This window comes from Phyllostomus hastatus, unplaced genomic scaffold (assembly GCF_019186645.2).
Source record: "Phyllostomus hastatus isolate PE091 unplaced genomic scaffold, TTU_PhHast_1.1 phas_scaffold_21, whole genome shotgun sequence".
NCBI lineage: Eukaryota > Metazoa > Chordata > Mammalia > Chiroptera > Phyllostomidae > Phyllostomus > Phyllostomus hastatus.
In genome coordinates, this window is record NW_025334017.1 from 24,251,232 (window position 1) to 24,268,210 (window position 16,979).

Sequence of the window (16,979 nt, forward strand, 5' to 3'; positions counted from 1 at the left end):
AAATTTGAAAAGACCATTAGCAACGGAATTGCTCTCGAAGCCAAAGTCCAAGACCACACACAAAATGCGCAACTGGGTAGATGGAGCCTTCCTATTCACTGCCATTAGTTTGCCCAGCCCTAGTTTCCAACAGATAAAAACCCAAATCCTTCAACTGTGTAACAGGGTCTGAGGGCCTCGAGCCTGGAGTGGTTTCATGTTCCCTTATGCATTCTCCTTTCTGGGTGAAGATATGTACTATGATTAAGAAGATACATGTAGCACCCACAATCTGTAGTTAAGCAAAAGAAACATGAAATTCCTCAGTACATTTAGGAATAGGGACTGCTACTTTCCAGGTTAGCTTTAACTTAAAATGCTTTCCTATCTTTCCCTGTCCTGAATTGGCAATCACAGAAAGCCAGGAAAATGTTCAACCTAATGATCCATGACTCAAATTTGACTCCAGTCCCAGCAGAAAAAAGCTCCAGAAATTTTAAGTGTAATTTACTTTGCTATCAAAACACAGCCACTTTAAAGCTGGCCACTGAAGACCAGAGGAAGGCCATTATGAAAGCCTGCACCTTTAAATATTACACCATGTCTATTCTGTCTTCAGGATGGACAGAGTTCAAAGTATTTGTGGGATTTATTCACAACTTGAACATGGAAGAATATGACGGTAAGTAGTTTTCATCCTATTTCATACTTTGAAGTCAATTAGGCAAGCATTCTTTATCACAGTGTTGGTCAAGTTGCTACCAATTACAGTGAGGAAATGAGTATCAGAAGACAAACCAAGAGATTGCACAGTGTGACTCTTCGACCCAGTATGTGCACTGAATGGTGTATCAATGCTCACATTTACATGGAACATCTAGTTCAGTATACAGATTATTTCATTTTGTCTAAGTTTAAATTTGTTTGGAGGCTGGTGAATTGATGTGCCTAGAAAACATGGCCCTAAAAACATTTTAGTGCTCACATCAAAACCTTCGTTGTTCTGTGTGTAATGCCCACAATCATTTTACCAAATTTAACTTGTTGCTCTACAATAAAAATTCTGAAAGAATGCTTGTTAGAAAGCTATATACAAAGCTGACACGTGAAACTTCAACTTTCTTTCATAATAGAAGCCATCAAAATAAAATGTGAGGAATAAAAAACATTTTATCTGTGTATTCAGAATCACATACAGGTTACCTTTACAGTTCAATTTACTATATAGAAATCATTCGGGTTTTATATTCAGTTAAATTCTGAACCGAGATTACAATATTGTAAATTATAAAGATTGTTACATTAATTCAGTACTTTTTTAGCATACAAATTGAAATACATTAAGTTCAAACTTCAGCTTTATGGCAAACAGTCCTCAAATACAATACAGACATTTCTTAAAGTTACACGTGTGATTTTGCAATTCTGAGCTGCTTATACATAGAACAGCTCTCTTATGAACATGGCAACATTGACATGCCATGAAGCTCAAAGTTGTATAGTCAAGCCAAAGACTCAAAACTGTACCATTTTTCAAAAGATCTGCCATTTATGAACCAAAGCACAACAGGTAAAGAAGGTTGGGAACAATTCCTCCTCCTTATTACGGTTAAAAAAAAAAAGTTGCATGGTAGCCTGGAATTTTTCATAAAACCCCATATTATACCTTGGTGAAGTCCAAGGTATAAGATGACCATGGATTGGGGCCCTAAAATCTTTTTTTATTAGTAGAACCCATACAATTCAAATGGGCATTAATCAAATCAAAAAATATTAAGCACCTACTGGTTTAAGAGATTGAAATTTATTAAGAGATTCATGATCAATTTCTTTCCACCTTGAAATCAAGGTGTAAAAACCAGCTATTAAGTGCATTCCAAACTTCTCCTATGTAGCACAGGTAGAATTTTCTGTCCATTGGCACCAAAGTGAAGTCACATTTCCTCTTGGGAGACAGAAATTCCACATCTGAACATAGAGCAAGTTAGGAAAAAAATGACCCCTGGTGTTTATTTTATTACTATTGTGATTCCGAGACCTAGGATTACTAATATACTAGCAGTGAACAACACAAACTCCTGGCAACAACTGTCAGGTTAGTGACACTACCTCCCCCCCCTCCCCGCAATCACCATAAAATTTTAGTACGAAAAGAATTAAAAGCAATTACTAAATTGAACAAATGGGAAATAAGAAACTAAGCGATTAGCTAAGTAACAAAACACCTTGAAGTCTGAAACCATTGCAATTGAGAAATTGGAAATAGGTGTATCCCCCACCCAAACTCTGAATTTAAATAATATTTCGTGCAAAAGAGCATCAGGTTTCTGGATATAGATGTAGCCCTTCTTTAAGTTTGTGCTGCAGAGTTTTCTGCTATTTGTATTTCCCTCCCCCAAGATACTGAAAGTATTTAATAGAATCGTCCATCTCAGCCAAAAGATTTGTGATTCAAAGATTTACTAAGACTATGCATTCTACCTATACAGAAACACCTATTATTACAATTGGTTTATGCAAGATTAACATTTTTGGTGTTAAAATTGTTAAACATCATGCTTACTGCACATCAACTTTCCATGATGCATCTGAACTTCACAATGATTTACTGAACATTTTATTTAAATTACTAATTAAATAACTGAAGATATACTGAAGCAAACTAAATTTAAGTGGGCTATAAAGAAAAATAACCTTCAAAACAGTCCATATACACATCTATTTCAAAACTACCTTTGCTAGCTAGCCCCTTTCCCAAAGTTTTAGCCTGAAAAAAACAGTAAAATCTACACAAAATTTTATTGCAATCATACAAGGGTTACATTAGGTCAAATACAACAAATACTATGATGCAATTTTACATTTATTAAACTACAGTTCAAAGCACAAATTTACACATTCTAAATACACTAAACGTATCTAATGAAGTCACACTGGTCTTCCACTGACATTTTATATATCTGGGTGAAAGACATTAACTTTACAAGACTTTTAAACACGAATCCTCAGTATAAAAACTGTGTACTTGTATGTAAACGATTTAATGGGGAACCCAATTAATGGGCTTCCATCTCCACTAAGTCATCCATTTTGTTGCATATTTTAAACGCTTAAGGGGTAGAGCAAACTGGTAAGTTTAAATCTGGATACATTATCTAATTCTCCCAATTAACCCCCAATGAATTATAGATGAAAGCTGATTTTGTCTGGTCCCAAATAGCTATTACTAATAGTTTGTTTCCAAGAGAATTAACAGAATAAAATTGTTTTAATTTTCCCCACACTGGAATGTAGACCAGACAAGTTTAACTTGCAACTTCAGATCTAAAGAAGCGTTAATGCCTGTTTAAGCTTCAGTGGAAAAGCTGTCTTCCTGGCTCAGCTGAATGCAAGAAGGCACAAAGAAGAAGTTCTTCATCATTGTGTCTGCAGTAATTCCAGCATCTTGCATCTCATACCTACATTAAAAAAAAAGAAAAAAAAAAGAAAAAAGAAAAAGGCATAATTCTGAATTTATGTACAAAGACCACACAATGAAATGGGACTATACCACCTAACAATGAAATTGGTATAAAATATCTTTCAATGACCCCTAAACGATGAACATTTTGCTACTACTTACAAGTTATTCATTCATTACAAAATTAAAATTAACATTAACATTCTGTCATCTCAAATACCTAATCTGTTTTAAAATAAAAACACCTTACCAATCGCTGAACGACATCATGTAATAAATGGCTGGCTTCTGAAAATCATTAAAAGCAGATGGTTCGTGGAAAGAATCTGCCCCCATGTTATCAAAGATAAGCCAATCTCCCACATTCAGCTCAGGAAGAAGACAGTTGTCCACAATTTGATCAAGCTCGTCACAGGATGGACCCCAAAGGCTGCTTGTAAACAGAGGCTCATCGTCCTTGTATTTCTGCAGGAGAGGAGAAGTTTTACTCACGTCAGCACTGAATCTGCGGGTAAGTAAGAGATTTTTTCACTATCCCAGACCCAGTGTGCCCATGGAAGGCAGGTTTAGAGCCAAGGGCGGTGGTGCTACTTCTTAGCTCCATGTCAGGCAACAAACTAAAGGGACTAGACTTAATAGCCAGAGAAATGCAAATCCCCATTCTCTCTCCAAAAATTGGGAGGCATCTTAAAAATAAAAGCTTCGTTTATCAACTGCCAAATAAGCAGGCTTGGTATTATTTATAATAGAACTTGCCTTGTGAACCTCTGGAATGGTATTTAAGTCCTCAGACAGTTTACTTGCAAAAGAACCATAAACACCATCATTCATATAGTACACGAAGGCTGGTTCATCACTTCCGGTTTTTTCTGCTGAAATAAAGAGGAAAATTAAGATAAATTTATAGCAAAATGCCTAACATTAGTTATTATGCAAAGCCTATCAAATACATTGAAAATTTATAGAACTGACTCCTAGTTTTCACATCTCAAAATATTTAACTTAAAAAAGACATACCCAATGAACGAACACACAAGTAAGTGCTCTACATCACCAGGTATATGGGAATTAAAACTACAATGAGCTACCCCCACACCACACACACCCCTACTGAATGGATAAAAGGCAGAAGATATAAAAAAGAAAAAATATCAATAAAGATGAGGAAAAAGCAGAACCTGCAGAGAGACACTGCCTGTGGGAGGGTAAAATGGCAACACCAGTCTGAAGTCTTTGAAACGCCTGTTCTGTGACCCAGCAATCCTATTGTTAGTCATTTACCCAAGAGAAATGAGAAGTGTCCACAAGACTTGTTCAAGAATAGTAAGTTTTATTTGTAACAGCCCAAAACTGAAACAACTAAATATTAGCAAGAGAATGTAAGCTGTATATTTAGACTATTAGCAATAAACATGAAACAAAATGGTTCAATCAGGTATTATACTGAGCTTTCTTAAACAAACAAAAATGCTTATTTCATTTATATGAAGTTCAGAGGCAGTTCAAGCTAATCTATGTGGGGAAACAATCAGAATAGTGTTTTGTCTGTCTGGCAAGGGAACAAAACAGAGAAAAAATAATTCTAAGATATGAGAATTATATTTTGATAGGGATGTCACTGTATACCTTCGTTAACTCGTCAAATTATACACTTAAGATTGTGCTCACTATATATAAAGTTGGGTAACACACACACACACAAAACAAAAACCTTAAACAGATACTGAGACTAGTTAAATGGTTTCCTGTTTTGCAGTGATACGGGTTAGGTATTCTGGAAACAGCTTCTGTGTGTTCTATGCTTTAGTGAGTGAGGGGTAGAGAGAGAATGGGAGCTAGGTTTCCCGCTGATGGGAAAGGGAGAATGTAATGTACCCTGTGGTACATTATACTCACAGCTTTTGATATACAGGTATGTTTAAGAAATTTAAAAGCTCAAAGGTAAAAAATACTCCCTTCCTCTTGCTCATTTAATGAGGGAAAAAAACTATAGGAAGAAATAAGTCTCCTTAATGTAGAACAGTACTTCTTATACAATTTTAAAAAAGTGATACTTCTAGACTGTATACGGCCTTTTTGTTGGTTTGCCTAGAGAGCAGATTAAAGGAGTCCGTTGGCCCTGGTTATGTAAGAAAGTATGGGGGTGAATCTCCCTGTGGCTCATGTGACTAAGAAAGGTAGCAGAGACAGCACAATAAAATGCTGCTTCTAAACAAGGGAGGAGAATCAATGCCTGGGGGAAGTGTGTATCAAGTACACACATCTAAACATCAGCACAAGAGAATTGAGATTCAGGGAGTCTTACGGAATGGGACTTTGGCTAGGACACTTTGAAAAGCTCCCTAACTGCCTATAACTGGCTGAAGACCATCCACAACTTTACATCCATAAACTTTCTTACAGTGTAATTATACTTTCGTGTCTGATAAATCCATCTTCAAAATAGCTGGAATCATCTACCAACGGGAATAAACTATGAACTTTGTTAACTTACCTCCAGAGGAAAATTTATCACTTTCAACAACTTTCTTTGCAATGATATTAACTGCAAGTGTAAATGCAGAAGACACGTAATAGCTTCCAGGTTCTGAAATTATCTTAATGCCAGATTCTTCAGGAAAGTAGACATCCAACAAAGGGCTGATAACATGATTAACCTATGGAGTTAAAATCCCAAATTATAGTTTCAATATTGGATTAGATAATTCAAATTTCAGGCCCTGAAGCTTAGCTATTTAGCTGTTATTGTCAATGCAATTAAGCAGGCTTTATGTAAGCCATCCAAGTTTACCAGAATGGCAAATACCTACTGGTGATTAATTAGCCATGCTTCTGTCTAGCAACAAAGGAGCAAACTATCAAATCAGTTTCTAGATATTATAGAAGGAGGAAGGAGAGAGCAGGAAGGTAAGAAGCGATACTGATCTGGATAAAAGAGCCTAAGCGTCTAAGCTGTGAACTCACTTGTGCCATTACGTGGTCCACCAGTGCACAACTACACAGAAACCATTTTGTGAGGAGGTTATGCTTGAGTTAAAAAAAATGTATTAAACTTATCGAAGTTAGCTAGGTCTTTTCACTGCCTTATTTCTCAGAATCAAATTTTAAACAGATGTTACAGGCTTTTAGTTCCCACCACTGTAAAAATTGTACTCTACACATCTACCACATGTAGCAATGAATAAGAGAGTATTCCAGTATGTTCATCCACTGAACAAAGTTTACCTCTTCCAACTGAAATTCAGGTCCTGTGAAGCCTCCACCAATGTCTAAGATGTTCATTGTGAAGCCAAATTCTCCCTAGAGATTAAAAAAAAGTACTTTAAATGCTTTCCTAAATTGCAACAAATACAGGGACATTTTGAAACCCCCTCCCAGGGGGGTAAATATCTGTTCTGACCTTCAGTACATCAAGTTTTTTGGTTTCTAACAGAAGCAGGTTAACTCAGTGTCATGTATGTTAGCTGCCTGATGCTATCTGTACTGTTTTGTAGACAAGTAAATTACTACTTAATCTCTTAAATCACTTTAAAAATGTGCCTGTATGAAACTCTGCTTATAGTGTAAAAAAATAAGGTGCATGTCAGAGACAGAAAAACACAGTACTGTAGTCTTAAATAATATCCTGAATTTAAATATCAAAATATATGAAAAAACTTACAGCCATATCAAACACACATCGAGCATCGGATAGAGCATGTACATATACTTGAGATTCTTTACAAGCACTTGATACATGGAATCTGAAAGAAATAAAGTAATAAATTTAGAGCAGCAGCAAGTTTGAAACTCTTCCTGTTAATTACTTTCAATTCTCACTCATCATATTGACATAGTAAGTATTTACCTTAACCTTAGCAAATATTTCAAGTATTAGAAGCACTAGCCTCTGTCAAATTATAATACTTTACAATGACTTCATGGCTATCAGATTCAGGGGAGCATGTTTTTGGTATATGTGGTAAAGTAACAAGCTCCACCAACAAAAATGGGACACAAAACCTTTCATTTGAATGTGTAATTTTATCTGACAAAACATAAAAATGTGTCTAACTGTGAAATACAAATGAACATCAGTTCAGCTGAGTATTACTTATTAAGTGACACAGACTCAGAAGAGATTAAATTTAAGTGAAGTATGCTTCTGTACCTGACTGTGGCAGTGGTTACACAAATTTGTTTAAATGCATAATATACACCCAGAAAGTCCATTTTCCTTTATATTAACTTAAAAAAGACATCTGGTTGAAATATAAAAACTCTCAAATCTATGTCAGCACTGTTACCTAAGGTAGTTAATTTAACAGTAGCAATTCTTTATCCATCTTTATGAACAATTTAAAAAGCAAGACCTTGTACTATAGTGAGGGTAGCAATGGGCTGATAACCCAGAAAATCTGGAGCTTTATGCTTCAATTTGACTGAGATGATAGTTCTGAGACTATGATTAAACCATCTCTCTGGGTCTGTTTCCCCACACATACTATCAACAGGGTGAACAAAGTCTACTGAATTACTGAAGTGCCCCCTGTCCCAGGATTAAAAAGATGAAAAAGTCTTAAATGAGAAGAAAAAATAACACAAGCTGAGAGTGGAATGCCATTTTGGCAGCAATCTGAATTACAGTAAACCCCCTCCATTCAATTTAAAAGGTGATTTAAATAAATAACTTATATTTATCTCTTTAATAGGGAAGAAGAGATGCAGGCACAAAATAGTATGAAGGATAAAGCATATTTAATTTTTCCTAAGCTAGAAGAAAATACATATAAAAACTGGAAGTTGACTCTATGAGTTCATGTTAAGTAAGTTCTTAAATCAATAATATTAAGACAAAGATCATCACCATAAAATGAAGTTTAGAACAAATACTTACTTGACCCCAATAATTTGGACATCAAGTTCCTTAGCACATTCCAAGATATGCCTACAGTTCTTCAGGGTAGTGCCAAACTTCAGGTTACCCTCTTCACCTCCAATGTTATCTTCTGTTGCAATATGTAGCAAGACCCTAAGAAAAGGGGAAGATGATTGGGGCAGAGTTGGTTTACATCATCATCAGCACATGTGAAGCCTGAAGATTGTAGGAACTGTTTTCATTATGTTGCCAGTGCTCCCAAATCCAGCGACGGATGAATCAAGTGAACCTAATGAAAAACAATCCTGTATAGAGAAAAAACTAGCAATTAGGGCCTAAAGCATGAAGCTTTTCAAGGATGGAATTTGGAAAATGCAGGAAGTTAAGACTCTGTTGTAGCAGCAAGGGTAGGTAGGGCTCTGTAATGAAAGACATTACTTTCAAATGAAGTCCACCAGTCCATAAATCCACCTAGAAAGACTAACTTGAATAGCAATGTCATTACTGTTTTTTCAATAAAAAGTATCAGGGCTTCAAATGTTTCAAATTTCCTAAATTATGCTAGCCAGCAAACCTTCCACCCACTTTCTCTAAACATTCTTCCTATTAATCTTTTATATCTAACAAAAAACTGGAAAGCGTTGAATTATTTTGTGTCTAAAAAGAAGCCTGTTAGACTATTGATTCCAATGTATTTAGTATCCTTCCAAACCATGACAATCTAGACAAAACCATCAAGAGATTGTCAGGTAATTTCAAAACCACTAAAAACTGCAAATATAAAAATGCTGCTGTGAATGCCTGATGATGAGAGGGCTTGTCTGATAAAAGCAAAATTATTCTACCTATGCGAGGAATCGAACTATCAAGAATGTTCCATTCACTTCACAATTTAATATGAAAAACACTCCATCCAAATCAGGGCTTGACTTTGGAAGATCATGGAATAAAATTTTTTAGAGACAGGTTCCCTAGAATTTTCAAAAACCAACCAACCAACCAACCAAACAAAAACACAACCTTTACCCAAAGGTCTTCAGGGTAATCAATTCTATCAGGACACCCTTCTCAGAATACCATTAATGTCACTAAGAAAATTGTAAGTACACAAGGAAAATATGGACAATACACATGTTCTAGAACATGTAACATATACAACTCATTCAAAATAAGCAAACAATTTTCTGCTAACACAATATATTTTTATGAAGTCATCTTAACGTACCAGTCCATGACATTAATTTTTGTCTTAAAACTTTTTGCCTTTAAAAGTAAACTTTTTAATTTAAAAAAATAACCTTGGGGCCATGGTTGGTGTGGCTCAGTGGACCGAGTGCTGGCCTGTGAACCAAAGGGTCACTGGTTCGATTCCCAGTCAGGGCACATGCCTGGGTTGCAGGCCAGGTCCCCATTAGGGGGTGCACAGAGGCAACTGTACATTGATGTTTCTCTCTCTTTCTCTGTCCCACCTCTTCCCCTCTCTCTAAAAATATATACAATCTTAAGAAAAAAAAAAATCAATCTTGGGATGCATGCAGGAACAAGTAAAAAATTATACTTCCTGTTCAAATAGAAGCATGGGCTTTAAAGAAACCTCTCCAATCACTAAGGACCATTCAAGAACTATGGCCAAGGGCAGACCACATCCTTAGCTAAGCAGGAAAAAAACCTGATCAAAATACATCCTATTCCCCAAATGACAGATTCCTAGCAGGGTTAATGTGGTTATAAAAATATTAGCTGTGGCCCTAATCTGATTATCCCACCAACCACATCTTCTTGGAGTTAAATACTATAAATTCATACTCCAAACTGCCCATATCACATCCCTACTCCACAAGAAGGGTCAGAAGTAGGTAGCCAATAAAATGATAGCAGCATTTAAAATAAGCTAAAATAATAATACACATCACTGCTCTACACAAATGCCTCCTTTCCGCAGGCTAAAGACTAACCCAAACTCTACGTAAGTAAAATATGCCCAGGTACCTAGTTTCATACTTACTTGGCATTTGGGTGATTGCGTGCTATTTTCTTCAGTTCGACCTCACTGTCACACGTCATGATGTTCACTCCAACTTTCGCTGCATACTTTATCTGAGACACTTGCTTGCAAGGACTTATGTAAATGATGTTTTCTGGAGACACACCCAATTCTTGCACTAACGCAATTTCGGTCTGTAAAAACAGATTTTTAATAGTGTCACCTAAAAGGCAAAATTTCTATTACTTTTCAGTTACTACCTTTTATTTTTACTTTTTGGTTAAATTCAAATTATATGAGGTAAAATTAGGATTACATGTCAGTTTACATTCTGGTAATGCTTACTATACTATACTACTGTGTTAAAACCTTTAGAAAGGTACAATTAATTACCAGAGAAATTTCAGCATTTACTTTGGTTGTCATCAGAAGTAGCTTATAACTTGGTCTAGCTAGCTCTAGCCTAAGAGGGAGGAATAAAAAGGTTTTGGTTAAAGAAAACTTTTAAAAGTCTCATTTCACTGAAATTTTGTACACTTGAAATTTATCAATTTCCAACCTTAGGCTGCAAATTTAAACACGAGTATAAAAACCCATCCTAAAGTCAACCTTCCTTGAAGGGTTTCTTCTATTTTTGTGGGTAACCAAAAGTTAGAAAGTGAATTTTCAAATGTTGCAGTTCAGTGACAAAATACTTACTTTACTGGAACAAGCAAATCCAGTTCCAAGAGCCGCCAAAATCTCAAGTACAGCTGGAGTGGAGTTGCACTTTACCGTGTAGAATGGCTTTATCTGAGCCACTACGCTCTGCCACTGACTGTGTTTCTTCACAATTTTTCCAAGATCTCCCACAAAAAATGCATTTTTCCCTGTCTATTATGATTATGAAAAAAGAGTAACAATTAAACCACTGAAAACAGAGAACTCCCTTTGCCCTCCACAAATGAGCCAAAATATATATTATTTACAAATGCTAACAATATATTTTTCTTTTAAACTTGACTTTTTGCTGTTCTACATTAGCATGTAAAATATTCTCTACTTTGATGAAAAAAAAATATTATAGTGACTCTCTATTTCAGAATTGTCTCAATTTTACTTTTTTTAGGAACAGAGGGGAAGGAGATCACCCACTTCCTTCCATGCTACCGTTTAAAATAGACCTAATTTGGCAGTTCGGGATCTAGTTTCCTAACATAGCGAGTAAAATCAAGAATGCTAAACAAAACAAGCTTTGTATCTCCATTATAAATTGTACCTAGAGACAAGATGGTAAATTCAGGGAGCAACTAGAATGGGAACCCATTTTTAAGGAGACAAAGCTGGTAGTCTATGTTCCTTTTAAAAAAGGCAAAATAAAATTAATAATTTCAGAAGTGTACTAAATATCAGACAAGCCTGAGTAAAAATATTCTTCCTTCAAAGGAAAAGTGATTTTACTAGGGATTTGAGAAAGATCTGCATGACTTTAAAGCTGTGCCTATTCTAGGGGTCGAAGGGTAGCTAACTGAGCATGTCAGCCAGAGCTGGCTGGTGGGCAATATAATCTTTGGAATATACAACATTCAAGTATTGTTTTAAAAGCCACAAAGCCATTATTACTGCTTTCAATTTTTCAAACACGTTTTTTGAAAATGTATACTACTGGAACATACTGACCAGGAAACAAGACATGACCAGAAATTATGGGGTAGGTATGGTGATACAGGACAGCTGTACTGAAAATACCCCACCCTTAGAAGACATGTCATTTCTAATGTTCTGAAGACTGAAATTTTAGTTTTACTTTAATGTGAAAAAGAACTAGGCTATTTATGGGTACCAGCAAGAGGAACACAAAACATTCAATTGTAAACCACCCTTCAGCAATACAATTAAGTAAGATCACTAGCAGAGAACAGTGATTGAGGCCTAATCATCACTCAATCTTACTTAATGTGGGACAGTTTAGACTAGACTGCAGGACAAGAATGGGTGAAAAGGAGTGTGTCAAAGGTCATATCTGACTCAAGCAGCATGTTGTACAAGTTCAGTGACTAACAGAAAGGTCAGCACAATTCCAGGAGGAGGTTCCTAGTTACATGAGAGAATGAATTGATGAGTGTCTTGGCTGCAGAACATATTAAACAGCATGGCAAGTGCCACTTTTTCTCCACAAAAATTTTGATGGCAGGGTAAGAGAGAAATAAGGGAACTGTGTAGGAGTATGGGGAGGTGATCACATCTATAAAAGTAAAGAGAATAGGTTTTTGGTTTTGTTTTTCTCCATTTCCCTGCCCCCAGGAGAATAGTTTTTTTTGGTATCCTACTAGTGAACACTAGTAATATGAAAACAATTCAACTAATTTGGGGAATATAGGAAATTAGCTCCAATAAAGAAACAAATTCTACTAGTAAAGTGATAAACAAAAATGAGTCTATCAGTAAGCACAAAACAAAAATAAATGACCTTAAGTAGTCATGACTATGACTTTATAAGAGGTGACAGGTGGGGCAGCCGAGTGTAAGCTTTCAATGTAAATGATTAAATTCTCAGTCAACATACCCAAGCAAGATGATCTGAGATACAAACTAAGATCTAAAGCATAGAGTTGAGAAAAATGAGTAAGAAGCCATGTACTGATGAGGAGGACAGCTGACAACACATTAAGAAAATAAAATAGCCCTGGCTGGTATAGCTCAGTGGATTGGGCGCAGGCCTGCAAACCAAAGGGCCGCAGGTTTGATTCCCACTCAGAGCACATGCCTGGGTTGTGGGCCAGGTCCCCAGCTAGGGGCACGCAAGAGCCAACCACACATTGATGTTTCCCTCTCTTTCTCCTTCCTCTCTCTCTAAAAACAAATAAATAAAGTCTTAAAAAAAGAAAAGAAAAGAAAATACACAAGAGTCAAGTGCTAAAAGGCACAGCAAAGAAAGGGCTGCCAGAGAGAACTTTTAAAAATAAAAAGTAGGCTGGAAAGAAAACCTCATCACTACTCAAGGGGGTCGGGGAATGTTAAGACAACCTAGGGGAAAAAAAGACAACCTGGAAAAGTTAACATTTGAACACGGCACTTTTATTTAATTAACATCTTGGAAATAAAGCATTGACATTTTAGAATTCAGAAATCTGAGAAATGTTAAGAGGCCACACTTACCAGGGTATGTTCATTAACATAGTTATCAATAACATTTCCAAGGTTTGTTCCTTCATCCAACAGGCCAACGAAGTAGTTTGCATCGTCAATAAATCCTTTCATCTCAGCCGTATTCCACAAAGCCGAAAGTCATAAACCAGGAAAAACAAGAGACGGGCCACCAAGCCTTATGTCTGGGTCCTTAGAATATGCAACAAACTGTCAAAATAGAAGGTATTTCAAAGTCTATGTATTATTTCACTAGTTAACAATGTATTAGTTGTTAATGAAAGTGTGCTAAGTCTGATTTAATGAGGAATCTGTAATAAGTCAACACTTTCAGAAACACTTCATCATGAATATCCTTTAGTGCCCATTTTAAAGTGAATGTGTTTGTATTGTTTTAATGGAAGCTTGATATGATACAATTTTTGAGAAGACAATCCACATACGCGCACAATTTACTGCAAGTCAATATGGTCACCTTGTTTACATAAAGTTGCAGACCAGGTCCGTATTAGTCATCATCTTGTTTTGTAGTTCTTCCGTAACACACACAATTTTACTCATTTTAAGTAAAACAAGCTAGTGAATTAAGTTATCTGTCACCAAGAAATTAAAGTACTAAGCTTCAATATATTGCCAGCCAGATATCATAGCACACTACCAGATAACTCAGATAAACATCTTTTAAATAAAATTTTAGAGTAGATGAAAGTTAACAGAAATTAGTGGGAGTTGAGGGTTACTTGAGAGGACAATCTATAGCTTTGTTACAGACTGACTAGGTCAAGTTTGCAATGTATGTCTCTTATGTGGTGAGCTGATTTGGTGAAAACATGAACTCGAAGTCAGAAGACCCAGTCCTGGCCTTGTCATTTAGTAGCTATACAATCCTAGGTCAATTTCTCTAAACTTCAGGTAACACTTCCTTGAAAGGTTGTGGTTAAAAAAGAAAATTATATAGCATATGAATAAAAATACATAAGCGTTGGCTTGGAATAGAGCTAAAATTAAGTTGCCAATTATAGAAACACAAAAATGCCATCATAATTCAAAACTGAGTTATGAGCTAAGTTACCTGTACATCCTAAACCATTTACTAAGATCTGATTTTTTATTAAAGATTTTATTTATTTATTTTTAGAGAGCGAAGTGGGGGGGAGAGAGGGAGAGAGAGAGAGAGAGAGAGAGAGAGAGAGAGAGAGAGAGAGAGAGAGACATATCAATGTGCGGTTGCTGGGGGTTATAGCCTGCAACCCAGGCATGTACCCTGGCTGGGAATCGAACCTGGGACACTTTGGTTCCCAGCCCGCGCTCAATCCACTGAGCTACGCCAGCCAGGGCTTAGATCTGATTTTTTAAAAGGTACCAGACTAAATCCAATCCCTCTCCAATCAAAGAACTTTTTCCCCAAACCCAGACCACCCCTTCTCTGGGACAGCATATATTGACATAAAGGATTTGTTTTTTTTGCTGAATTCACTGGTTATTATAGGCAAGGATTTTTTTTTAAGATTTTATTTATTTATTTTTAGAGAGGGGGAGAGAGAAAGAGTGGGAGAGAAACATCAATGTGTGGTTGCCTCTTGAGTGCCCCCTATTGGGCCTGCAACCCAGGCAATGTGCCCTGACTGGGAATCAAACGTGGGACCCTTTGGTTCACAGGCCAGCACTCAGCCTACTGAATCACATCAGCCAAGGCTAGGCAAGGATGTTTTTTAAAACATGAAGTCCATAAACAAAGTAAGTCCTCCAGACAGGATACTACTCATTATTATCTTGTACTGATTTCTGGTTGCTACACTATCAATGGACATAGACCAACTCTTGGCAACCTATTTAAAATTTGCACAGTCTTTCCTGTGTTTTTAACTCCTTTTTGTACCCCCAACCCTATTCTATGCTAGTCTTCACCATAGGTGCTGGCCCCCATCCTAGAAGTATACTCCATTTTAATGGTTCTCAAGGGTCAGCTGTTTCGTTGCACGAAAAGAAATCCATCAATAAGCTGTAATACTAGTCAAATTTCATAAAATACAAACAACACTTAGTTTTAAATTTTAAAACACTAACAACTTCATCCCACAAAGTCAATTACATTAAGTTTAGGTCATCAAATCTTTCTGAAATAGCAGAAACTGAAATGTAGAGGATAATTTATATTTTTATTTTACCAAAGAAACTAATAGGCCATATTCACATGAGACCTAATACTTATGCAGTGAAGTCAAATGTAGCCCGAACATTCTCTGAAGTTTGTTATAACAAGACCGGTGTAAATACATGCCCCAAAAGTAGACATTTTAGGCTTGAGGACACATGTTTATTTTAATCAACGTAACTCCAGCTGGAATATCAATTTTAGGGAGATAGTCAACTATGCACTAAGAGAAACAGTATTATAAAGGCCATTTATTCAAAAAGATCAATGCTAAGTGTAAAGAGCATGGTAGGAACTTCCTGTTAAATTGTATCACAAATCTTTCTCACAAAACAGCTTTCATTCATTCTATTAATGATGCAAAAATAATTTAACCAAGATCTTTAGCCTAATGTCTCAATTCGTGGGACTTCTAAAATCATGAAGTCTAGCTTTTAAAGTCAGGACAAGATGAACCTCAATTTCTTATAGCAATAATGCTTACAGAAAGGGTAATTTTCTTGTTAACATTGGGATCTCAGTACTTACAAAAAAATTGGGCCCATTCTACCCAGTTTTACCTGCTGAATGCCCATATTCTTCAGAGCTTTTTCTAGAGTAGTATGGTCATAGGGTTAGGGTAATCCCCCCCACCAACTATTTTCACACTACAAAATCTATAGGAGGTTCAACTCTCATTGCCTGCTAAACAAGCTTAAATGTAACAGCAAACATTTTTTTATAGTAGTGTGCCATGCACTGTTCTAAGTAGATCATTTATACAGTATCAATTCTCTTAACCCTTAAAACCACCATGTTACCAACCCCATTTTACATTTGTTCTGAAGCACAGAACAACTAATTAGAGGCTGGCTCTAGAGACACTGATCAAATTATGTTCATTTTTATTAAAAAAAAAGATTTTACTGATTTTTTCAGGGGAGAGGAGGGAGAAAAAGAAGAGAAACATCAACGTGCAAGAGAAACATCAATCAGTTGCCTCTCGAAGACCCCCAACGGGGGACCTTCCCCACAACCAGGCATGTGTCCTGACTGGGCCTATCTTTCTGTTCATAGGCCAGTGCTCAACCCACTAAACCACACCAGCCACGGCTTAAATTATGTTTAAAATAAAAGGAAATCCTCCCCAGTATATATTCCTTTGCTTAGAATTCCAGCACCAGTATCAGTTTCTCTGATAGAGCTTTCTCATATCCCCATAATCAATTTACCATTTCTCAGATTAAATTTCCATAATAAGTTTACTCAAATACAGTATGGAAACCTGTCATCACTCATGGCTTTTTAACCTTTCCTCAGATAACTATTTACTACATTTTAACCTTGCTGGCTGTTTCTTCTTTATTGTTTGTCTAATGTTCAGGTAAACCCCCAAATTATTATTTTTCCTACTTTACCCACCCTATCAATAGTTTAC

General features: G+C 36.2%; 1 protein-coding gene across 5 annotated transcripts in view; it reads right to left on the reverse strand.

Moving 5' to 3' along the window:
- Positions 1-1,129: 1,129 nt before the first annotated feature.
- AZIN1 (antizyme inhibitor 1) overlaps positions 1,130-16,979 on the reverse strand; it is a 30,110-nt gene continuing 14,260 nt past the window's right edge. For 3 of the 5 annotated variants that reach the window (XM_045861092.1, XM_045861093.1, XM_045861095.1), the window contains 10 exons: positions 13,420-13,617; positions 10,981-11,154; positions 10,303-10,475; positions 8,316-8,450; positions 7,101-7,182; positions 6,665-6,739; positions 5,934-6,096; positions 4,196-4,311; positions 3,690-3,904; positions 1,130-3,437 (listed from right to left, as the gene is read on the reverse strand). In XM_045861092.1, coding sequence (XP_045717048.1) covers positions 3,326-3,437; positions 3,690-3,904; positions 4,196-4,311; positions 5,934-6,096; positions 6,665-6,739; positions 7,101-7,182; positions 8,316-8,450; positions 10,303-10,475; positions 10,981-11,154; positions 13,420-13,521 — 1,347 coding nt within the window. In that variant the 5' untranslated portion in view covers positions 13,522-13,617 and the 3' untranslated portion in view covers positions 1,130-3,325. The remainder of the gene's footprint in view (positions 3,438-3,689; positions 3,905-4,195; positions 4,312-5,933; positions 6,097-6,664; positions 6,740-7,100; positions 7,183-8,315; positions 8,451-10,302; positions 10,476-10,980; positions 11,155-13,419; positions 13,618-16,979) is intronic. The other 2 variants (XM_045861096.1, XM_045861094.1) reach the window with 2 other exon arrangements.